The sequence below is a fragment of the Staurois parvus genome, unplaced genomic scaffold, assembly GCF_062004578.1.
Source record: "Staurois parvus isolate SC_StPar_1 unplaced genomic scaffold, SC_StPar_1.0 ptg000109l, whole genome shotgun sequence".
In the NCBI taxonomy this organism is placed as follows: Eukaryota; Metazoa; Chordata; class Amphibia; order Anura; family Ranidae; genus Staurois; species Staurois parvus.
This window is the reverse complement of record NW_028317905.1, coordinates 241,691-267,851: the sequence shown is the minus strand read 5'-3', so window position 1 is coordinate 267,851 and position 26,161 is coordinate 241,691. Positions and strand designations below refer to the sequence as shown.

Sequence of the window (26,161 nt, the reverse complement as noted above, 5' to 3'; positions counted from 1 at the left end):
CATCCAAGGAGTTCAGTTGTGTTTCACTAAGCTTTGGTAATCCCGCATTTTTTAAATATATCATCCTTTTTTCGTTAATACCTTCTCTAATTTCTTTTGGGGAACCTTGGGGACTAATGTTATACAAGTTTCTATAATAGTCCGTGAATACTTTAATAATCTCTTTAGTTGAGTGGACCAACTCCCCCTTAGGACTTTTTATCTTTTCTATATAATTCCTGTTTTTCTTTTTATTCAGGGCTCTCATTAAGTATTTTCCTGGTCTATCTCCCCATCTATATCTTTCACTTAATACTTTGTTATATACTCTTCTCCTCTCCTCATCCATCAATCTCTCTAGCTCATCTTTTTTATCCATTAACTTCTGTCTTGTTTCTCTTGTTATTTTCTTCTTTTGTGTCTGCTCCAAATCCAGGATTTCTTTTAGGAGCCCACAAACCCTCTCTCTTCTTTCTCTTTTCTTCCTTGCTCCCATCGCTATCAGGATTCCTCTTATATATACCTTGTGGCTTTCCCATACTGTGGCTGTCGATACTTCCTCTGTCTCATTCTCCTTAAAATATACCTTGATCTCTTCCCCAATCTTCTGAGCTATTTCCTCATCCATGAGAAGGGCCTCGTTCAACCTCCATCCTAGGCCTCCCGTCCACCGTCTTGACCATCCCATTTTCATGATGACAGGGGCATGGTCCGAGAATGTGCTCATCTCTATTTCTATTTTAACCAACAGTTCTATAAGTTGATGATCTATTAAAATATAGTCCAATCTCGAGAATGTCTCATGTGCATTAGAGAAGAAGGTATAGTCTCTGTCTTTCATATGCATTATTCTCCAGGTGTCCACTAGTTGATACTCATGCATCACTTTTTTCAAAGCTCTCAGAGACCTACCACCTTCTCTCTGCACAGGGGAGGTTGCGTCCTTTTGTGGGTCCATACAGAGATTTAAATCTCCTGCTACTATCAAACGCCCTTTTTTGAAGTCTATCAGTTTTTTCAACAGGCCCTTCAAATAGGTCTCTGGCTTTTTGTTGGGGCAATATATATTGGCTAACGTACACTCGATTCCCTGTAGTTTACCTTTCAAAAATAGGAATCTCCCCTCCGGATCGGTCTTTCTATCCTCCAGTTCAAATCTCATATTCTTTGCCAACCCTATTGCCACCCCTTTTGCTCTTTTAATTGGAGAATCGGCGTAATACCATGTTGGATAATATTTGGATTTTAATTTCACGTTTGATTCTATCTCAAAATGGGTTTCCTGTAAGAATACCACCGACGTTGCCCTATGGTGTAGTTCCTTAAACAACTTAAATCTTTTCCCAGGACAGTTCAGCCCATTCACATTATATGTTATAAACTGTATTTCTTCCATCCTTCTTAATTCTATCTATCTTTCCTCTAATACACCTCCTCCCATTAGGCCCTACTATCTTGCAGCATATTAACCCAACCTCCCCTCCCCCCTCTCCCTCCCTCCCACCCACCCACCCTCTCCCACCCCTCCCCCCCCAACCCCACCTATCTCCCTCTCTTTTTTTTCCCCTACCCGTTTTTAGGCTTAAAAACTGCCTACTAATCATTTGTGGGTGTAATCCCACCATTGATTTAAAATTGTGGGGATAAACTCCGCCCATGGCCAGCTCACCTCTCCTCCGCCCTCCCCAGCTCCCCTCTCTCTATCAACTGGACACAGAGAAAAATCTTCACTACCCACATCAACCGGAACTCCAGGGGAGCTACCGCACCAACAGAGGTGGGACCAGGGGGGGGGGGGGCTCGAGAGGGGGAGAAAGAGGAAAAAAAAAAACTCCCTTCTTAACTCTTCCTCTTTTCCCTCCCCACCCCCGGGCCCCCCCTCTCTCCCCCCCGACCCGCTGCCAGTCCTCTTTTCTTGTATCTTCTGTTTCTCCTTTTTCTTCTTCCCACCCAACTATCTCCATTCTTTGCAAATCCAGTCTGTCACAAAAATCTCTCAGTTCCTCCGGGAATCTCAGATAAGCTGTAACACCATTTTTCCAGCCAATTCGGCACGCTGGGGGACCCCATCTATACTGCACGTTCTGTTTTTTCATTTGCTCCAATAGGGGTCTCAGGGATCTCCTTCTCCATAGGGTCTCTGGTGTTAAGTCCGCATAAATTTGAATAGTTATGTACTTAATTAATGATCTTCCTTTAATCTTCCTCCATATCTCATCTTTAATCCCAAATTTTTGGAACTGAACAACTATATCTCTCGGTCTCTCTTTTTCAGTAGCCTGTTTAAACTTTCCTATTCTAAACACTCCATCCAGTTTGATCCCGTCTGTTTCAGGTCTGTCTCTTATGGAGTTTAAAATTTTTATAACTAGTTCATGCAGTGTTTTCCCTTTTGCCGACTCTGGAATTCCTCGTACTCTAAGGTTACAGCTTCTTTCTTTATTTTCTTGAACTTCCATCCTATAGAGCAATTTTTTCTGAGTAATCTCCAAATTAGTTATTTTTTTCTCTAGATTATCTATGGTTTGGGCCTGGTTTTTAACTTTCTCCTCTGTTTCTTCCAGTCTTGATAACAGATGTCCTAAATCATTCCGTATAGCTGTCATTTCATGTTTTATCGTTTTCTCCAAACTTTGAAACATTTCTGTCATCTCTTTCTTATTTGGTACTTGTAGTTCACCTTCAATTTCTTTTTTTTCCAAGCCATCTGCTATTTGTTGGCTACAACTGCTATTTATACCCAGTGATAATCTAGGGCTATTTCCCAAACTAGTGTCCATTTCCCCTTTTGCACTTGCGCCTTGGGACCTTTCTGGAGTAATATTTCTATATGATGTGAATTTCTTTATTGTGCCTGTTTGAGACCCTTTGAGCCCTGCTCCCTTAGGGCCTTTATTCTTCATTTCCTCTGTATATCTTATTTTCTTCTATATTCTGTATGATAGGATTATACCGATCATTTATAATTTATGAACCTGGCAAGCCTGCTATTTTTTCTTGCGTTTTGCCCTCCTGAGTCTCCTGGGTCTCTTCACTTCTCCACTTCTTAAACCCTGGGAATCCCCCCTCCTCTCCTTCACCGCTTGCTCCCCTATAACACTCAGGGGTCCACTATACAACAAGCCCCCCGCAGCTCTCACTCACCCTTCTCCTTTCTGGACAGTGGCTTCAGGCTTTAAGTGGAGGGCTTTCTTAGCAGCTCAGTCCTAGGGGGATTCCTCTGGGTTTCCAGCTGTGCTCATCATTTTTTCCCCTTTAGTTTTCTTTCACTTTCCTTTTGGGATCCGTCCCAGGGAATTAGGGTGGGTCTCCTGTTTCTCCTGGGTTTCCCAGACCCAGGAACGATCAGCCGGCCGAGGGGTACTGCCAAAAGTAAGCCGGCGGCTCCCTCTTGCATCAGGAAGCCAACCGGCTTTTTTTCCTCCCAGTGGTCCTCCGCGGCTGATCACGTGTTCCCGCCGCGTCTCCTCGTCTCCCAGCCGCCCTAGTCTCTCACTCCTGAAGCGCCGGGGGGTTCAGCTCCTCACCGCAATCTCCATCCAGCTCTGATCCCCGGGTCTCCGATCTCTCCTCCACAGCTCTCCATACTCCGGTGGGTAAGCTCTATAACCCTGCTCCCGAGGGTCGCTGGGGCGGTCGGGAAGCAGAGACTAGCAAAGAGCTAGTGCCACACGCTCCCCACAGCCGCCATGTTCAGGCCAATTCCCCCCTTCCTGGTCTCTTTATTTACAACCTATGACCCTCTATGTTCTATGAAGATCTCTAACCACCTTAGAACTTTATTATTTGCTTCATTGGCACACATACCTTGAAGTTTTTTTTTTTTTGTTTTGATACCTTGCTCTATAATCAGTTGGGGACCGCCCTATGGAAGATGTACTGCTACAGGTTGGCCGCTCTGTGCAAAATCACATATATGTGATTTTGCAATTCCTGGCTGAGGGGGTGCGTGCACTTCCGGCGCACCGCTTCAGCTGTGATTAGTCAGAGCAGAAGCTGATCAGTGTTGGCCAATGGATGACCGACGGTAAGTGCTGATCGGCGAGGAGAGAGGCAGGACACAGCTCTGCCTATGTAATAAAGGCAGAACTGTGTCCTATCAGCAGCGATGTGCTGGATTTTGTTTCCCTGCAAAGCAGGAAATAAAATCCAGCACATTACCTAGTAAAAGCGCCATATAGTAAACACAAACTTTTTGTTTCCCTGCAAAGCAGATAATAAAACCCAGCACATTACCTAGTAAAAGCGCCATATAGTAAACACAAACTTTTTGTTTCCCTGCAAAGCAGATAATAAAATCCAGCACATTACCTAGTAAAAGCGCCATATAGTAAACACAAACTTTTTGTTTCCCTGCAAAGCAGATAATAAAATCCAGCACATTACCTAGTAAAAGCACCATATAGTAAACACAAACACACGGGTTAGGCACACAGTTAACCCCATCCCAGCCAGTGTCATTAGTATAGTGACAGTGTATATTATTAGCCCTGATTACTGTATTGGTGTCACTGGTTCCCACAAAGTGTCATTTAGTGTTAGTCAGATTGTCAATGCAATATCGCAGTCCCGCTATAAGTCGCTGATCGCAGTCATTACTAATATTTAAAAAAAAAACAATTAAATTCCAGTATATATCCCATAGTTTGTAGACTCTATAAAAAACAAATAACCTGCGCTTGGGTAAATACACTAATCATGTGACTACAAAACATGAAACAAATCAGAGAAAAGCAGCTCGCATATCAGGCAATATACATAATAGAAAATAAATCAAAATTGCAGCTCTGATCACAAAGTCCAATTAATCAAAAAAATTCCAGGGTGGAGCTACGGCGTGTGACGTCATCACGTTTTTTGGCGGGACGGTGGCCATTTTCCTGGTTGGAAACGTGATTCCAATGCTGGTAACCATCCAATACAATGTACGAGTAACTTGTAATAGACAGGGTGACTTTATTATCTAACTACTACACTGTGAGTGGTCTTCTTTTTTATTCCTTCTCTAAACATTGGATGGGAGTCTTCTTTTAGGACCATTTTAGATCCTTGAGAGGAGGATTGAAATCTCTCCGGATGAGGATTGCTGGTTCCATGATCTGCACATACAGTGAGGAACAGAAATATTTGAACCCCCTGCGATTTTGCAAGTTCTCCCACTTAGAAATCATGGAGGGGTCTGAAATTCACATTGTAGGTGCATTCCCACTCTGAGAGAAAGAATGAAAAAAAAAAAATTCAGGAAATCACATTGTATGATTTGTAAAGAATGTATTTACACCATATGGCGTCCACCCGGAATGCTGAAAGATTTTGCCGGCCGCCATCTGGCCATAGGCCGGGAGGGAAATGGTTAAAAAAACAAACAAATAATAATATAAAACAAATGTAAACAAAATGTACATTTTTTTTTTTTGAAACATTATAATTTTTGGTTATAAACTAATTTGGGTTTTTTTTTAACTAAAAAGATAACTGAATACATTTTGGCCAAGATTTATGATGAAATACTATTTATTCGCAAAATGTTATAAGAAAAACAAATTTTTTCAACATTTTTGGACTTTTTCATTTATATAGCAAAAAAAAAATAAAAATCCCAGTGGCAAATAAATACCACCAAAATAAAGCTTTATCTGTAAAAAAAAAATGCTAAAAAATTCATATGGGTACAGTATTGCATGACCGCGCAATTGTCATTTAAAGTGTGATAGTGCTGAAAGCTGAAAATTGGCCTGGACAGGAAGGGGGCGAAAGTGTCCGGACTGGAAGGGGGGGAAAGTGTCCGGACTGGAAGGGGGTGAAAGTGTCCGGACTGGAAGGGGGGGAAAGTGTCCGGACTGGAAGGGGGGGAAAGTGTCCGGACTGGAAGGGGGGGAAAGTGTCCGGACTGGAAGGGGGTGAAAGTGTCCGGACTGGAAGGGGGTGAAAGTGTCCGGACTGGAAGGGGGGGAAAGTGTCCGGACTGGAAGGGTGTGACAGTGTCCTGACTGTAAGTGGTTAATTTAATTTTATGTGGCAGATATTATCCAGAAGGTGTAACAACCATTACTTGTAGATGTGGTGTCATGGGTGTCATGCAGGGGTTTGATTGTTTTTTTCTCTTCCCGACAGACTGAGGATAGTGTAGCTGGAGCCTTGGCCTGCACCAAGATCCTGAAGGCTCTCTCCAAGGAGGAGGAAGATACCAAAAAAATAGAGGCCATGACAGCACTGGCAGACCTTTATGAGGAGCGAGCTGCAGGTAACATAAATGTATTAAGATCACAGCTTACCATCTAATAGGGAACAGGAGGTATGAGGGTCCCGATCATTACAGATCACATCTAATAGAGAACAGGAGCTACGAGGGTCCTACTCATTACAACTTACTGTCTATTAGGAAACAGGAGCTACGAGGGTCCTACTCATTACAACTTACTGTCTATTAGGAAACAGGAGCTATGAGGGTCCTACTCATTACAACTTACTGTCTATAAAGAAACAGGAGCTATGAGGGTCCTTCTCATTACAACTTACTGTCTATTAGGAAACAGGAGCTATGAGGGTCCTACTCATTACAACTTACTGTCTATTAGGAAACAGGAGGTATGAGGGTCCTACTCATTACAACTTACTGTCTATTAGGAAACAGAAGATATGAGGGTTCTACTCATTACAACTTACTGTCTATAAAGAAACAGGAGCTATGAGGGTCCTACTCATTACAACGTACTGTCTATTAGGAAACAGGAGCTATGAGGGTCCTACTCATTACAACTTACTGTCTATAAGGAAACAGGAGCTATGAGGGTCCTACTCATTACAACTTACTGTCTATAAGGAAACAGGAGCTATGAGGGTCCTACTCATTACAACTTACTGTCTATTAGGAAACAGGAGGTATGAGGGTCCTACTCATTACAACTTACTGTCTATTAGGAAACAAGAGATATGAGGGTCCTACTCATTACAACTTACTGTCTATTAGGAAACAGAAGATATGAGGGTCCTACTCATTACAACTTACTGTCTATTAGGAAACAAGAGATATGAGGGTCCTACTCATTACAACTTACTGTCTATTAGGAAACAGGAGGTATGAGGGTCCTACTCATTACAACTTACTGTCTATTAGGAAACAGAAGATATGAGGGTTCTACTCATTACAACTTACTGTCTATAAAGAAACAGGAGCTATGAGGGTCCTACTCATTACAACTTACTGTCTATAAGGAAACAGGAGCTACGAGGGTCCTACTCATTACAACTTACTGTCTATAAGGAAACAGGAGGTACGAGGGTCCTACTCATTACAACTTACTGTCTATAAGGAAACAGAAGGTATGAGGGTCCTACTCATTACAACTTACTGTCTATAAAGAAACAGGAGCTATGAGGGTCCTACTCATTACAACTTACTGTCTATTAGGAAACAGAAGATATGAGGGTCCTACTCATTACAACTTACTGTCTATAAAGAAACAGGAGCTATGAGGGTCCTACTCATTACATCTTACTGTCTATTAGGAAACAGGAGCTATGAGGGTCCTACTCATTACAACTTACTGTCTATAAGGAAACAGGAGCTATGAGGGTCCTACTCATTACAACTTACTGTCTATAAGGAAACAGGAGGTATGAGGGACCTACTCATTACAGCTTACTGTCTATAAGGAAACAGGAGCTACGAGGGTCCTACTCATTACAACTTACTGTCTGTTAGGAAACAAGAGGTATGAGGGTCCTACTCATTACAACTTACTGTCTATTAGGAAACAGGAGGTATGAGGGTCCTACTCATTACAACTTAATGTCTATTAGGAAACAGGAGGTATGAGGGTCCTACTCATTACAACTTACTGTCTGTTAGGAAACAGGAGATATGAGGGTCCTACTCATTACAACTTACTGTCTATTAGGAAACAGGAGATATGAGGGTCCTACTCATTACAACTTACTGTCTGTTAGGAAACAGGAGGTATGAGGGTCCTACTCATTACAACTTACTGTCTATTAGGAAACAGGAGCTATGAGGGTCCTACTCATTACAACTTACTGTCTGTTAGGAAACAGGAGATATGAGGGTCCTACTCATTACAACTTACTGTCTATAAAGAAACAGGAGCTATGAGGGTCCTACTCATTACAACTTACTGTCTATTAGGAAACAGGAGCTATGAGGGTCCTACTCATTACAACTTACTGTCTATTAGGAAACAGGAGCTATGAGGGTCCTACTCATTACAACTTACTGTCTGTTAGGAAACAGGAGGTATGAGGGTCCTACTCATTGCAACTTACTGTCTATAAGGAAACAGGAGCTATGAGGGTTCTACTCATTACAACTTACTGTCTATTAGGAAACAGGAGCTATGAGGGTCCTACTCATTACAACTTACTGTCTATTAGGAAACAGGAGATATGAGGGTCCTACTCATTACAACTTACTGTCTATAAAGAAACAGGAGCTATGAGGGTCCTACTCATTACAACTTACTGTCTATTAGGAAACAGGAGCTATGAGGGTCCTACTCATTACAACTTACTGTTTATAAGGAAACAGGAGGTATGAGGGACCTACTCATTACAACTTACTGTCTATTAGGAAACAGGAGATATGAGGGTCCTACTCATTACAACTTACTGTCTATTAGGAAACAGGAGGTATGAGGGTCCTACTCATTACAACTTACTGTCTATTAGGAAACAGGAGATATGAGGGTCCTACTCATTACAACTTACTGTCTATTAGGAAACAGGAGGTATGAGGGTCCTACTCATTACAACTTACTGTCTATTAGGAAACAGGAGATATGAGGGTCCTGATTCTTACAGCTTACATCTAATAGAGCAGAAGAGAAACGATGGTCCCGTGTTTTACAGCTTACAGTCTAATAGAGAACAGAAGGAATGTCATGGAGACAGGGGCGGACTGACCATTTGGAAACTCGGGCACTGCCCGAGGGCCTGGGGTCAGTAGGGGGCCCCATGAGATGCCCCTGGTACCTTTTTCATAGGCTTTTTTGAGTGTGGGCAAGGACACAGGGGCCCCATGATCCCCTATTGCCTGGGGGCCCCATGAGTTGTCACTCCACCCCTGCATGGAGGCCTAAAAATAATTAAATAGACCCCAAACAGAACATTTAAATGAAATGTATATTTGTAAATCTTTTCTTTATTTCTTTATTATGTTAATCATTTTCTCAATCTAACTTAAGCCAACGTTTTTTGTAATGCTGAAAGGGTGACTCTATAGCTGCTTTATCAACCTCTTTATACAGAGAAACACTTGAAATAATTTTCATGTCTCGGGAACCCCTGCTAAAGTAATACAGCACATCTCTAGCTCAAGGTACATTTGCATGATCAGTGTGTTGTAAACATAATAATACTAAAAAGAATACCTAGCGAATTCGACATCCAGAGCAGACCCCTACTCTATAAAAAAAAATGTTTTAGCAACAGTCATGAAATGGAACAGATAATTATAATGGTTAGAAAAAAAACACCAGCAGTAAAACTCGAAGTGCCCCTTACATTTTTGGTCAGTGGAAAAGTGGCTACTTACAGGCAGGTCCATAAATATTGGGACATGGACACAATTCTAACATTTTTGGCTCTATACACCACCACAATGGATTTGAAATAAAACGAACAAGATGTTCTTTAACTGCAGACTGTCAGCTTTAATTTGAGGGTATTTACATCCAAACCAGGTGAACGGTGTAGGAATTACAACAGTTTGCATATGTGCCTCCCACTTGTTAAGGGACCAAAAGTAATGGGACAGAATAATAATCATAAATCAAACTTTCACTTTTTAATACTTGGTTGCAAATCCTTTGCAGTCAATTACAGCCTGAAGTCTGGAACGCATAGACATCGCCAGACGCTGGGTTTCATCCATGGTGATGCTCTGCCAGGCCTCTACTGCAACTGTCTTCAGTTCCTGCTTGTTCTTGGGGCACTTTCCCTTCAGTTTTGTCTTCAGCAAGTGAAATGCATGCTCAATCGGATTCAGGTCAGGTGATTGACTTGGCCATTGCATAACATTCCACTTCTTTCCCTTAAAAAAATCTCTGGTTGCTTTTGCAGTCTGCTTTGGGTCATTGTCCATCTGCACTGTGAAACGGCGTCCAATGAGTTGTGAAGCATTTGGCTAAATATGAGCAGATAATATTTCAAACACTTCAGAATTCATCCTGCTGCTTTTGTCAGCAGTCACATCATCAATAAATGCAAGAGAACCAGTTCCATTGGCAGCCATACATGCCCACGCCATGACACTCCCACCACCATGCTTCACTGATGAGGTGGTATGCTTAGGATTAGAGATGAGCGAATCGAAGTATCCGAAGTGGAATTCGAGTCGAATATCGGAAAAATTTCGATTCGTGCCGAATCCGAAAAACAGCCTAATTCGGACGCGCGAATCGAAATTTTTCCGAAAATGGCGGCTGACATGTGCGGCGACGGAGCGGGGATGTCGGGGAAGGCGCGCAGACAAGGCGCGCTGCCCCATAATGCATTCCTCAACGACATGTGATCGCATCAGCCAATCAGCAGCCAGCCAGCCAGCACTGTGTAATGGTCGAGGTATATATAGCGGCCATTTTGGAAATCTTCATTTGCCTGCAGTCATTGAACAGAGGCAGACCGCTCTGTACTAGGGACAGGGACAGAGTTAGGGCCACAGAAACGAGAATTGGGGACAGAGAGAAGTTACTTAGGGACAGAGAACCATTACTCAGGGACACAGACTTGTTAATGAGGGCCACAGAATCGTTATTTAGGGACAAAGAAACGCTAGTTAGGGCCACAGAATTCATACTCAGGGACAGACAGAATTGTTACTCAGTGCCAGAGAATTGTTACTTAGGGCCACAGAAACGTTATTAGGGCCACAGAATTTTTACTCAGGGACAGACAGAATTGTTACTGAGTGCCAGAGAATTGTTACTCAGGGACAGACAGAATTGTTACTGAGTGCCAGAGAATTCTTACTCAGGGCCACAGAATTCATTCTCAGGGACAGACAGAATTGTTACTCAGGGACAGACAGAATTGTTACTGAGTGCCAGAGAATTGTTACTCAGGGACAGACAGAATTGTTACTGAGTGCCAGAGAATTGTTACTCAGGGACAGACAGAATTGTTACTGAGTGCCAGAGAATTGTTACTCAGGGACAGACAGAATTGTTACTGAGTGCCAGAGAATTGTTACTCAGGGACAGACAGAATTGTTACTGAGTGCCAGAGAATTGTTACTCAGGGACAGACAGAATTGTTACTGAGTGCCAGAGAATTGTTACTCAGGGACAGACAGAATTGTTACTGAGTGCCAGAGAATTGTTACTCAGGGACAGACAGAATTGTTACTGAGTGCCAGAGAATTGTTACTCGCACAGACACAAAATTGTTACTTGCACAGACACAGAATTGTTACTCGCGCAGACACAGAATTGTTACTCAGGGCCACAGAATTCATACTCAGGGACAGACAGAATTGTTACTGAGTGCCAGAGAATTGTTACTCAGGGACAGACAGAATTGTTACTGAGTGCCAGAGAATTGTTACTCAGGGACAGACAGAATTGTTACTGAGTGCCAGAGAATTGTTACTCGCACAGACACAAAATTGTTACTTGCACAGACACAGAATTGTTACTCGCACAGACACAGAATTGTTACTCAGGGCCACAGAATTCATACTCAGGGACAGACAGAATTGTTACTGAGCGCCAGAGAATTGTTACTCAGGGACAGACAGAATTGTTACTGAGTGCCAGAGAATTGTTACTCAGGGACAGACAGAATTGTTACTGAGTGCCAGAGAATTGTTACTCAGGGACAGACAGAATTGTTACTGAGTGCCAGAGAATTGTTACTCAGGGACAGACAGAATTGTTACTGAGTGCCAGAGAATTGTTACTCGCACAGACACAAAATTGTTACTTGCACAGACACAGAATTGTTACTCGCACAGACACAGAATTGTTACTCAGGGCCACAGAATTCATACTCAGGGACAGACAGAATTGTTACTGAGTGCCAGAGAATTGTTACTCAGGGACAGACAGAATTGTTACTGAGTGCCAGAGAATTGTTACTCAGGGACAGACAGAATTGTTACTGAGTGCCAGAGAATTGTTACTCGCACAGACACAAAATTGTTACTTGCACAGACACAGAATTGTTACTCGCACAGACACAGAATTGTTACTCAGGGCCACAGAATTCATACTCAGGGACAGACAGAATTGTTACTGAGTGCCAGAGAATTGTTACTCAGGGACAGACAGAATTGTTACTGAGTGCCAGAGAATTGTTACTCAGGGACAGACAGAATTGTTACTGAGTGCCAGAGAATTGTTACTCGCACAGACACAAAATTGTTACTTGCACAGACACAGAATTGTTACTCGCACAGACACAGAATTGTTACTCAGGGCCACAGAATTCATACTCAGGGACAGACAGAATTGTTACTGAGTGCCAGAGAATTGTTACTCAGGGACAGACAGAATTGTTACTGAGTGCCAGAGAATTGTTACTCAGGGACAGACAGAATTGTTACTGAGTGCCAGAGAATTGTTACTCGCACAGACACAAAATTGTTACTTGCACAGACACAGAATTGTTACTCGCACAGACACAGAATTGTTACTCAGGGCCACAGAATTCATACTCAGGGATAGACAGAATTGTTACTGAGTGCCAGAGAATTGTTACTCAGGGACAGACAGAATTGTTACTGAGTGCCAGAGAATTGTTACTCAGGGACAGACAGAATTGTTACTGAGTGCCAGAGAATTGTTACTCAGGGACAGACAGAATTGTTACTGAGTGCCAGAGAATTGTTACTCAGGGACAGACAGAATTGTTACTGAGTGCCAGAGAATTGTTACTCAGGGACAGACAGAATTGTTACTGAGTGCCAGAGAATTGTTACTCAGGGACAGACAGAATTGTTACTGAGTGCCAGAGAATTGTTACTCGCACAGACACAAAATTGTTACTTGCACAGACACAGAATTGTTACTCGCGCAGACACAGAATTGTTACTCAGGGCCACAGAATTCATACTCAGGGACAGACAGAATTGTTACTGAGTGCCAGAGAATTGTTACTCAGGGACAGACAGAATTGTTACTGAGTGCCAGAGAATTGTTACTCAGGGACAGACAGAATTGTTACTGAGTGCCAGAGAATTGTTACTCGCACAGACACAAAATTGTTACTTGCACAGACACAGAATTGTTACTCGCGCAGACACAGAATTGTTACTCAGGGCCACAGAATTCATACTCAGGGACAGACAGAATTGTTACTGAGTGCCAGAGAATTGTTACTCAGGGACAGACAGAATTGTTACTGAGTGCCAGAGAATTGTTACTCAGGGACAGACAGAATTGTTACTGAGTGCCAGAGAATTGTTACTCAGGGACAGACAGAATTGTTACTGAGTGCCAGAGAATTGTTACTCGCACAGACACAAAATTGTTACTTGCACAGACACAGAATTGTTACTCGCACAGACACAGAATTGTTACTCAGGGCCACAGAATTCATACTCAGGGACAGACAGAATTGTTACTGAGCGCCAGAGAATTGTTACTCAGGGACAGACAGAATTGTTACTGAGTGCCAGAGAATTGTTACTCAGGGACAGACAGAATTGTTACTGAGTGCCAGAGAATTGTTACTCAGGGACAGACAGAATTGTTACTGAGTGCCAGAGAATTGTTACTCAGGGACAGACAGAATTGTTACTGAGTGCCAGAGAATTGTTACTCGCACAGACACAAAATTGTTACTTGCACAGACACAGAATTGTTACTCGCGCAGACACAGAATTGTTACTCAGGGCCACAGAATTCATACTCAGGGACAGACAGAATTGTTACTGAGTGCCAGAGAATTGTTACTCAGGGACAGACAGAATTGTTACTGAGTGCCAGAGAATTGTTACTCAGGGACAGACAGAATTGTTACTGAGTGCCAGAGAATTGTTACTCAGGGACAGACAGAATTGTTACTGAGTGCCAGAGAATTGTTACTCGCACAGACACAAAATTGTTACTTGCACAGACACAGAATTGTTACTCGCACAGACACAGAATTGTTACTCAGGGCCACAGAATTCATACTCAGGGACAGACAGAATTGTTACTGAGCGCCAGAGAATTGTTACTCAGGGACAGACAGAATTGTTACTGAGTGCCAGAGAATTGTTACTCAGGGACAGACAGAATTGTTACTGAGTGCCAGAGAATTGTTACTCAGGGACAGACAGAATTGTTACTGAGTGCCAGAGAATTGTTACTCAGGGACAGACAGAATTGTTACTGAGTGCCAGAGAATTGTTACTCGCACAGACACAAAATTGTTACTTGCACAGACACAGAATTGTTACTCGCGCAGACACAGAATTGTTACTCAGGGCCACAGAATTCATACTCAGGGACAGACAGAATTGTTACTGAGTGCCAGAGAATTGTTACTCAGGGACAGACAGAATTGTTACTGAGTGCCAGAGAATTGTTACTCAGGGACAGACAGAATTGTTACTGAGTGCCAGATAATTGTTACTTAGGGCCACAGAAACGTTATTAGGGCCACAGAATTGTTACTCAGGGACAGACAGAATTGTTACTGAGTGCCAGAGAATTGTTACTTAGGGCCACAGAAACTTTAGTTAGGGCCACAGAATTGTTACTCAGGGACAGACACAGAATTGTTACTGAGGGCCACAGAACTGTTACTTAGGGCCACAGAATTGTTACTCGCACAGACACAGAATTGTTACTCAGGGACACAGAATTGTTACTCAGGGACACATAATCGTTGAATTAAATAGTATGTCAGACAACATGCAGAGGAGTGGCAGAGGAGGCAATGTTTTAGGAGCGAGCAGACGTGGCAGCAGAGGAAGGGGTCGAGGCAGCACTATTCGCAGCCAGAGGCCAGTGCTCCCGGTGTCATCCAGCGGTCGTGTCTCCACCGACAACCCTGCCGTTATCGATTGGTTGGCTCGGTCGTCTTCCTCTTTCCAGGTCACCTCTGACACCTACAGCCAACGGTCGGTGGGTACGTCAGACACAAACGTTAGTTGGCATGGCCCGGGACCTAGCCCACTGAAATCACGTGTCCTCTACCTGCCCCTGTCCTTTGGTGTTCCCTCACCAAGCGAAGTATCGCATGCTGTGGGCTCAGCCCCACTGTACAGTGAGGAAGAGCTAACAGAGGGCGGTCAGGAACGGGGGGAGACATCCGCCTTTTCAGCAGCTAGGCGAAGAAGTAGTGGCGAGGAGAGTGGCCCGGTAGCCGGTCTGGAGACAGGTCTGTCTCCTGACCCAGACGCAGCCGAGGGGGCTAGTAGTGAGGCGGAGACCCTACTTGATGATGAGGAGGTTGATCGCACTTGGCAGCCTCGTCGTCATCAGGCAATTTCTTCCGCATCATCAGGAGAAGAGGGTGGCAGCTTGGCAGTGAGCGAAACAGTCGGTGGGTTGCCCAGGAGACAGCAGCAGGGTCGCAGCAGTGTCAGTGGAAGCAGTGTCAGTGGAGCCAAACGGCCACGGAGTAGAGCACCAGCTCCACTGCAGCCTACCACCACGGCCAGTAGTGGTGCCGGTGTGCACGGAGGAAGCAGCAGTCAGCCAGTGAGGAGTATCGGGGGCAAAGTTTCCTACTCGGCGGTGTGGCAATATTTCGTCAAGCCGCCCGAGGAAGTAAACGTAGCCGTATGTCGACTATGTGGCCAGAAAGTCAAGCGTGGCCAGGGGGCCCATGTTGGGACTATTTGGGCCATGTTGGGACAATGGGAGACCTCCCATTGCTGCTGTCTCCATCGCCACACTCTGCCATGTGCCACTTTCAGGTCTCCTCACACACTGCTGGTGTGTTCAGTTTTTTGACATAGGGTGCTGGCAGATTACGGGCCTCCCATAGCTGCTGCCAGGCCCCTAATCTGCCATAGGCCCCTATATACCGCCTCCTCATGCTGCTGCCAGGTCCAGAGTCTCTCATGGGTCCCTGTACGGCCTCCCATTGCTGCTGTCTCCATCGCCACACTCTGCCATGTGCCACTTTCAGGTCTCCTCACACACTACTGGTGTGTTCAGTTTTTTGACATAGGGTGCTGGCAGATTACGGGCCCCTAATCTGCCATAGGCCCCTATATACCGCCTCCTCATGCTGCTGCCAGGTCCAGAGTCTGTCATGGGTCCCTGTACGGCCTCCCATTGCTGCTGTCTCCATCGCCACACTCTGCCATGTGCCACTTTCAGGTCTCCTCACACTGCTGGTGTGTTGAATTTTTTGACATAGGGTGCTGGCAGATTACGGGCCTCCCATAGCTGCTGCCAGGCCCCTAATCTGCCATAGGCCCCTATATACCGCCTCCTCATGCTGCTGCCAGTGCCAGAGTCTCTCATGGGTCCCTGTACGGCCTCCCATTGCTGCTGTCTCCATCGCCACACTCTGCCATGTGCCACTTTCAGGTCTCCTCACACACTGCTGGTGTGTTCAGTTTTTTGACATAGGGTGCTGGCAGATTACGGGCCTCCCATAGCTGCTGCCAGGCCCCTAATCTGCCATAGGCCCCTATATACCGCCTCCTCATGCTGCTGCCAGGTCCAGAGTCTCTCATGGGTCCCTGTACGGCCTCCCATTGCTGCTGTCTCCATCGCCACACTCTGCCATGTGCCACTTTCAGGTCTCCTCACACACTACTGGTGTGTTCAGTTTTTTGACATAGGGTGCTGGCAGATTACGGGCCCCTAATCTGCCATAGGCCCCTATATACCGCCTCCTCATGCTGCTGCCAGGTCCAGAGTCTGTCATGGGTCCCTGTACGGCCTCCCATTGCTGCTGTCTCCATCGCCACACTCTGCCATGTGCCACTTTCAGGTCTCCTCACACTGCTGGTGTGTTCAGTTTTTTGACATAGGGTGCTGGCAGATTACGGGCCTCCCATAGCTGCTGCCAGGCCCCTAATCTGCCATAGGCCCCTATATACCGCCTCCTCATGCTGCTGCCAGTGCCAGAGTCTCTCATGGGTCCCTGTACGGCCTCCCATTGCTGCTGTCTCCATCGCCACACTCTGCCATGTGCCACTTTCAGGTCTCCTCACACACTGCTGGTGTGTTAAATTTTTTGACATAGGGTGCAGGCAGATTACGGGCCTCACATAGCTGCTGCCAGGCCCCTAATCTGCCATGGGCCCCTATATACCGCCTCCTCATGCTGCTGCCAAGTCTAGAGTCTCTCATGGGTCCCTGTAAGGCCTCCCATTGCTGCTGTCTCCATCGCCACACTCTGCTGCCATGTGCCACTTTCAGGTCTCTTCACACTGCTGGTGTGTTAAATTTTTTGACATAGGGTGCAGGCAGATTACGGGCCTCACATAGCTGCTGCCAGGCCCCTAATCTGCCATGGGCCCCTATATACCGCCTCCTCATGCTGCTGCCAAGTCTAGAGTCTCTCATGGGTCCCTGTACGGCCTCCCATTGCTGCTGTCTCCATCGCCACACTCTGCTGCCATGTGCCACTTTCAGGTCTCTTCACACTGCTGGTGTGTTAAATTTTTTGACATAGGGTGCAGGCAGATTACGGGCCTCACATAGCTGCTGCCAGGCCCCTAATCTGCCATGGGCCCCTATATACCGCCTCCTCATGCTGCTGCCAAGTCCAGAGTCTGTCATGGTCCCTGTACGGCCTCCCATTGCTGCTGTCTCCATCGCCACACTCTGCTGCCATGTGCCACTTTCAGGTCTCTTCACACTGCTGGTGTGTTTAATTTTTTGACATAGGGTGCAGGCAGATTACGGGCCTCACATAGCTGCTGCCAGGCCCCTAATCTGCCATGGGCCCCTATATACCGCCTCCTCATGCTGCTGCCAAGTCCAGAGTCTGTCATGGTCCCTGTACGGCCTCCCATTGCTGCTGTCTCCATCGCCACACTCTGCTGCCATGTGCCACTTTCAGGTCTCTTCACACTGCTGGTGTGTTAAATTTTTTGACATAGGGTGCAGGCAGATTACGGGCCTCACATAGCTGCTGCCAGGCCCCTAATCTGCCATGGGCCCCTATATACCGCCTCCTCATGCTGCTGCCAAGTCCAGAGTCTGTCATGGTCCCTGTACGGCCTCCCATTGCTGCTGTCTCCATCGCCACACTCTGCTGCCATGTGCCACTTTCAGGTCTCTTCACACTGCTGGTGTGTTTAATTTTTTGACATAGGGTGCAGGCAGATTACGGGCCTCACATAGCTGCTGCCAGGCCCCTAATCTGCCATGGGCCCCTATATACCGCCTCCTCATGCTGCTGCCAAGTCTAGAGTCTCTCATGGGTCCCTGTACGGCCTCCCATTGCTGCTGTCTCCATCGCCACACTCTGCTGCCATGTGCCACTTTCAGGTCTCTTCACACTGCTGGTGTGTTAAATTTTTTGACATAGGGTGCAGGCAGATTACGGGCCTCACATAGCTGCTGCCAGGCCCCTAATCTGCCATGGGCCCCTATATACCGCCTCCTCATGCTGCTGCCAAGTCCAGAGTCTGTCATGGTCCCTGTACGGCCTCCCATTGCTGCTGTCTCCATCGCCACACTCTGCTGCCATGTGCCACTTTCAGGTCTCTTCACACTGCTGGTGTGTTTAATTTTTTGACATAGGGTGCAGGCAGATTACGGGCCTCACATAGCTGCTGCCAGGCCCCTAATCTGCCATGGGCCCCTATATACCGCCTCCTCATGCTGCTGCCAAGTCCAGAGTCTGTCATGGTCCCTGTACGGCCTCCCATTGCTGCTGTCTCCATCGCCACACTCTGCTGCCATGTGCCACTTTCAGGTCTCTTCACACTGCTGGTGTGTTAAATTTTTTGACATAGGGTGCAGGCAGATTACGGGCCTCACATAGCTGCTGCCAGGCCCCTAATCTGCCATGGGCCCCTATATACCGCCTCCTCATGCTGCTGCCAAGTCCAGAGTCTGTCATGGTCCCTGTACGGCCTCCCATTGCTGCTGTCTCCATCGCCACACTCTGCTGCCATGTGCCACTTTCAGGTCTCTTCACACTGCTGGTGTGTTTAATTTTTTGACATAGGGTGCAGGCAGATTACGGGCCTCACATAGCTGCTGCCAGGCCCCTAATCTGCCATGGGCCCCTATATACCGCCTCCTCATGCTGCTGCCAAGTCTAGAGTCTCTCATGGGTCCCTGTACGGCCTCCCATTGCTGCTGTCTCCATCGCCACACTCTGCTGCCATGTGCCACTTTCAGGTCTCTTCACACTGCTGGTGTGTTTAATTTTTTGACATAGGGTGCAGGCAGATTACGGGCCTCACATAGCTGCTGCCAGGCCCCTAATCTGCCATGGGCCCCTATATACCGCCTCCTCATGCTGCTGCCAAGTCCAGAGTCTGTCATGGTCCCTGTACGGCCTCCCATTGCTGCTGTCTCCATCGCCACAGTCTGCTGCCATGTGCCACTTTCAGGTCTCTTCACACTGCTGGTGTGTTAAATTTTTTGACATAGGGTGCAGGCAGATTACGGGCCTCACATAGCTGCTGCCAGGCCCCTAATCTGCCATGGGCCCCTATATACCGCCTCCTCATGCTGCTGCCAAGTTCAGAGTCTGTCATGGGTCCCTGTACGGCCTCCCATTGCTGCTGTCTCCATCGCCACACTCTGCCATGTGCCACTTTCAGGTCTCCTCACACTGCTGGTGTGTTGAATTTTTTGACATAGGGTGCTGGCAGATTACGGGCCTCCTATAGCTGCTGCCAGGCCCCTAATCTGCCATGGGCCCCTATATACCGCCTCCTCATGCTGCTGCCAAGTCCAGAGTCTGTCATGGGTCCCTGTACGGCCTCCCATTGCTGCTGTCTCCATCGCCACACTCTGCTGCCATGTGCCACTTTCAGGTCTCTTCACACTGCTGGTGTGTTAAATTTTTTGACATAGGGTGCAGGCAGATTACGGGCCTCACATAGCTGCTGGCAGGCCCCTAATCTGCCATGGGCCCCTATATACCGCCTCCTCATGCTGCTGCCAAGTCCAGAGTCTGTCATGGTCCCTGTACGGCCTCCCATTGCTGCTGTCTCCATCGCCACAGTCTGCTGCCATGTGCCACTTTCAGGTCTCTTCACACTGCTGGTGTGTTAAATTTTTTGACATAGGGTGCAGGCAGATTACGGGCCTCACATAGCTGCTGCCAGGCCCCTAATCTGCCATGGGCCCCTATATACCGCCTCCTCATGCTGCTGCCAAGTCCAGAGTCTGTCATGGTCCCTGTACGGCCTCCCATTGCTGCTGTCTCCATCGCCACACTCTGCTGCCATGTGCCACTTTCAGGTCTCTTCACACTGCTGGTGTGTTAAATTTTTTGACATAGGGTGCAGGCAGATTACGGGCCTCACATAGCTGCTGCCAGGCCCCTAATCTGCCATGGGCCCCTATATACCGCCTCCTCATGCTGCTGCCAAGTCCAGAGTCTGTCATGGTCCCTGTACGGCCTCCCATTGCTGCTGTCTCCATCGCCACAGTCTGCTGCCATGTGCCACTTTCAGGTCTCTTCACACTGCTGGTGTGTTAAATTTTTTGACATAGGGTGCAGGCAGATTACGGGCCTCACATAGCTGCTGCCAGGCCCCTAATCTGCCATGGGCCCCTATATACCGCCTCCTCATGCTGCTGCCAAGTCCAGAGTCTCTCATGGGTCCCTGTACGGCCTCCCATTGCTGCTGTCTCCATCGCCACACTCTGCTGCCATGTGCCACTTTCAGGTCTCTTCACACTGCTGGTGTGTTAAATTTTTTGACATAGGGTGCAGGCAGATTACGGGCCTCACATAGCTGCTGCCAGGCCCCTAATCTGCCATGGGCCCCTATATACCGCCTCCTCATGCTGCTGCCAAGTCCAGAGTCTGTCATGGTCCCTGTACGGCCTCCCATTGCTGCTGTCTCCATCGCCACACTCTGCCATGTGCCACTTTCAGGTCTCTTCACACTGCTGGTGTGTTAAATTTTTTGACATAGGGTGCAGGCAGATTACGGGCCTCCCATAGCTGCTGCCAGGCCCCTAATCTGCCATGGGCCCCTATATACCGCCTCCTCATGCTGCTGCCAAGTCCAGAGTCTGTCATGGGTCCCTGTACGGCCTCCCATTGCTGCTGTCTCCATCGCCACACTCTGCCATGTGCCACTTTCAGGTCTCCTCACACACTGCTGGTGTGTAGAATTTTTTGACATAGGGTGCTGGCAGATTACGGGCCTCCCATAGCTGCTGCCAGGCCCCTAATCTGCCATGGGCCCCTATATACCGCCTCCTCATGCTGCTGCCAAGTTCAGAGTCTGTCATGGGTCCCTGTACGGCCTCCCATTGCTGCTGTCTCCATCGCCACACTCTGCCATGTGCCACTTTCAGGTCTCCTCACACTGCTGGTGTGTTGAATTTTTTGACATAGGGTGCTGGCAGATTACGGGCCTCCTATAGCTGCTGCCAGGCCCCTAATCTGCCATGGGCCCCTATATACCGCCTCCTCATGCTGCTGCCAAGTCCAGAGTCTGTCATGGGTCCCTGTACGGCCTCCCATTGCTGCTGTCTCCATCGCCACACTCTGCCATGTGCCACTTTCATTTCTCCTCACACACTGCTGGTGTGTTGAATTTTTTGACATAGGGTGCTGGCAGATTACGGGCCTCCTATAGCTGCTGCCAGGCCCCTAATCTGCCATGGGCCCCTATATACCGCCTCCTCATGCTGCTGCCAAGTCCAGAGTCTGTCATGGGTCCCTGTACGGCCTCCCATTGCTGCTGTCTCCATCGCCACACTCTGCTGCCATGTGCCACTTTCAGGTCTCTTCACACTGCTGGTGTGTTAAATTTTTTGACATAGGGTGCAGGCAGATTACGGGCCTCACATAGCTGCTGGCAGGCCCCTAATCTGCCATGGGCCCCTATATACCGCCTCCTCATGCTGCTGCCAAGTCCAGAGTCTGTCATGGTCCCTGTACGGCCTCCCATTGCTGCTGTCTCCATCGCCACAGTCTGCTGCCATGTGCCACTTTCAGGTCTCTTCACACTGCTGGTGTGTTAAATTTTTTGACATAGGGTGCAGGCAGATTACGGGCCTCACATAGCTGCTGCCAGGCCCCTAATCTGCCATGGGCCCCTATATACCGCCTCCTCATGCTGCTGCCAAGTCCAGAGTCTGTCATGGTCCCTGTACGGCCTCCCATTGCTGCTGTCTCCATCGCCACACTCTGCTGCCATGTGCCACTTTCAGGTCTCTTCACACTGCTGGTGTGTTAAATTTTTTGACATAGGGTGCAGGCAGATTACGGGCCTCACATAGCTGCTGCCAGGCCCCTAATCTGCCATGGGCCCCTATATACCGCCTCCTCATGCTGCTGCCAAGTCCAGAGTCTGTCATGGTCCCTGTACGGCCTCCCATTGCTGCTGTCTCCATCGCCACAGTCTGCTGCCATGTGCCACTTTCAGGTCTCTTCACACTGCTGGTGTGTTAAATTTTTTGACATAGGGTGCAGGCAGATTACGGGCCTCACATAGCTGCTGGCAGGCCCCTAATCTGCCATGGGCCCCTATATACCGCCTCCTCATGCTGCTGCCAAGTCCAGAGTCTGTCATGGTCCCTGTACGGCCTCCCATTGCTGCTGTCTCCATCGCCACAGTCTGCTGCCATGTGCCACTTTCAGGTCTCTTCACACTGCTGGTGTGTTAAATTTTTTGACATAGGGTGCAGGCAGATTACGGGCCTCACATAGCTGCTGCCAGGCCCCTAATCTGCCATGGGCCCCTATATACCGCCTCCTCATGCTGCTGCCAAGTCCAGAGTCTGTCATGGTCCCTGTACGGCCTCCCATTGCTGCTGTCTCCATCGCCACACTCTGCTGCCATGTGCCACTTTCAGGTCTCTTCACACTGCTGGTGTGTTAAATTTTTTGACATAGGGTGCTGGCAGATTACGGGCCTCCTATCGCTGCTGCCAGGCCCCTAATCTGCCATGGGCCCCTATATACCGCCTCCTCATGCTGCTGCCAAGTTCAGAGTCTGTCATGGGTCCCTGTACGGCCTCCCATTGCTGCTGTCTCCATCGCCACACTCTGCTGCCATGTGCCACTTTCATTTCTCCTCACACACTGCTGGTGTGTTGAATTTTTTGACATAGGGTGCTGGCAGATTACGGGCCTCCTATAGCTGCTGCCAGGCCCCTAATCTGCCATGGGCCCCTATATACCGCCTCCTCATGCTGCTGCCAAGTTCAGAGTCTGTCATGGGTCCCTGTACGGCCTCCCATTGCTGCTGTCTCCATCGCCACACTCTGCTGCCATGTGCCACTTTCAGGTCTCCTCACACTGCTGGTGTGTTGAATTTTTTGACATAGGGTGCTGGCAGATTACGGGCCTCCTATAGCTGCTGCCAGGCCCCTAATCTGCCATAAGCCCCTATATACCGCCTCCTCATGCTGCTGCCAAGTCCAGAGTCTGTCATGGGTCCCTGTACGGCCTCCCATTGCTGCTGTCTCCATCGCCACACTCTGCCATGTGCCACTTTCAGGTCTCCTCACACACTGCTGGTGTGTTGAATTTTTTGACATAGGGTGCTGGCAGATTACGGGCCTCCTATAGCTGCTGCCAGGCCCCTAATCTGCCGTAGGCCCCTATATACCGCCTCCTCATGCTGCTGCCAGGTCCAGAGTCTCTCATGGGTCCCTGTACGGCCTCCCATTGCTGCTGTCTCCATCGCCACACTCTGCCATGTGCCACTTTCAGGTCTCCTCACACTGCTGGTGTGTTCCATTTTTTGTCATAGGGTGCTGGCAGATTATGGGCCTCCCATAACTGCTGCCAGGCCCCTAATCTGCCATGGGCCCCTATACCGACTCCTCATGCTGTGACGTTGCAACAACGTGGAATTCAACCCTACATATGTTAGACCGCCTTTACGAACAGCAAAAGGCCATCACAGATTTCCTGATGTTAAAAGCAGATAAAGGTACTCCCTGTGTAACTTAGATGTCAGCCATTGGCAGCTCATGCGTGACACCTGCGCTTGCTCAGGCCCTTTGAGGAGGCCACGCTATTCGTGAGTCGGCAGGACTATGGGATGAACGACGTCATTCCTCTGTTGCACGTCCTGGAACAAATGCTGTTAACAATGGCTGGTCAGGGTGCGGTAGACGTGGCGCACAGATCTCAACGCCACATGGCCCCTGTGGGGGCAGGACTGGAAGAAGAGGAGGAGGTAGAGGAGGACATTGGTGCTCAGGAATTATTGAGTGAAATGGGTGGTTTTTCCACTCAGCGGACAGGAGTGGAGGAGCAGGAGCATCTGGTAGAGGAGGAGGAAGAGGAGACAGAGGACCTAGACGCACCGTGGCAGTATGCTGTGGAGATGGAGGCAGGGAGTCCCTCGCATTCCTTGGCACAAATGGCCCATAGCATGCTCGGTTGCTTGCGTAGCGACAGCCGAATAATAACCATCAGACAGAGGGATGACTTTTGGCTGTCCACCTTGTTGGACCCTCGCTACCGTTCAAAAATGGTGGCCTTTTTCACACCTGCTGAGAGGGAGGCCAAAATAACGTACTATAAAAAACACCTATGTAGTCAGCTGGTCTCTGCCTGTCTGCGCCAACGTCCATCCTCAGACACTGTGGGCCCTGTGCGCTCGTGTTCCGCTGCCATGGCAGCAGGGGAGGGGTGGGGTGGTAGGAGCAGTGGCAGCTCCACCAGCAGCGGCTGCCTCAGTCTGCAGTCGATGATGAGTAGCTTTCTTCACCAGCGCAGTGAGGAAACTACTAACCAGCCGCAGCAGCAGCAGCAGCATCAGGTGGACCTGGAGCAGGACCTCAAACAACAGGCTTAGGCCTACTTGGACAGCACCCTGCCAACCGAGGTAGACAATCCCCTTGACTACTGGGCAACGAAACTTGACCTTTGGCCCCAACTAGCTGAATTTGCCCTTGAAAGGCTGTCATGCCCGGCCAGTAGCGTGGCATCGGAGCGCGTGTTTAGTGCGGCAGGAGGTATTGCAACTCCGCGGAGGACACGACTGTCCACCCAAAGTGTGGAGAGACTCACGTTTGTGAAAATGAATCAGGCGTGGATTAGTCTGGATTTCAAACCACCAGTTCCTGACACAACTGACTAAATCCGCCATGAATCATGCCCCAAACATGTGCCACTTTCAGGTCTCCTCACACTGCTGGTGTGTTCCATTTTTTGTCATAGGGTGCTGGCAGATTACGGGCCTCCCATAGCTGCTGCCAGGCCCCTAATCTGCCATGGGCCCCTATACCGCCTCCTCATGCTGCTGCCAAGTCCAGAGTCTCTCATGGGTCCCTGTACGGCCTCCCATTGCTGCTGCCTCCATCGCCACACTCTGCCATGTGCCACTTTCAGGTCTCCTCACACTGCTGGTGTGTTCCATTTTTTGTCATAGGGTGCTGGCAGATTACGGGCCTCCCATAGCTGCTGCCAGGCCCCTAATCTGCCATGGGCCCCTATACCGCCTCCTCATGCTGCTGCCAGGTCCAGAGTCTCTCATGGGTCCCTGTACGGCCTCCCATTGCTGCTGTCTCCATCGCCACACTCTGCCATGTGCCACTTTCAGGTCTCCTCACACTGCTGGTGGGTTCCATTTTTTGTCATAGGGTGCTGGCAGATTACGGGCCTCCCATAGCTGCTGCCAGGCCCGTAATCTGCCATGGGCCCCCGTACCGACTCCTCATGCTGCTGCCAGGCCCGTAATCTGTCATGGGCCCCTGTTGTCGCTTGTTGGCATATTCCGCTCGTTCAGATGCTCCTTCTCCTGCTACTCATCTTCACGGATTCCGTCAGCAGTCTTTCTTGGAATCCGTTTCCAAGAGACAACAGTTTGCGAGCACGCACCCGACGGTGCAGAAGCTGAACGTCCTCCTGTCCAAGTTGCTGCTGCCAGGCTCGTAATCTGTCATGCGCCCCTGTACCGCCTCCTCATGCTGCTGCCAGGTCCAGAGTGTGTCATGGGCCCCCGTACCGACTCCTCATGCTGCTGCCAGGCCCGTAATCTGTCATGGGCCCCTGTACCGCCTCCCCATGCTGCTGCCAGGTCCAGAGTGTGTCATGGGTCCCTGTACGGCCTCCCATTGCTGCTGCCAGGCCCGTAATCTGCCATGGGCCCCTGTACCGACTC

The 26,161-nt window shown here is 48.4% G+C and overlaps 1 protein-coding gene across 1 annotated transcript in view; it reads left to right on the top strand.

Annotated features, from left to right (window-relative positions):
• Nucleotides 1-26,161, top strand: part of LOC149467462 (transient receptor potential cation channel subfamily M member 2-like) — a 342,560-nt gene that overhangs the window by 117,206 nt on the left and 199,193 nt on the right. Inside the window, exon 14 of the mRNA XM_089671623.1 lies at nucleotides 6,094-6,223. Coding sequence (XP_089527749.1) covers nucleotides 6,094-6,223 — 130 coding nt within the window. The remainder of the gene's footprint in view (nucleotides 1-6,093; nucleotides 6,224-26,161) is intronic.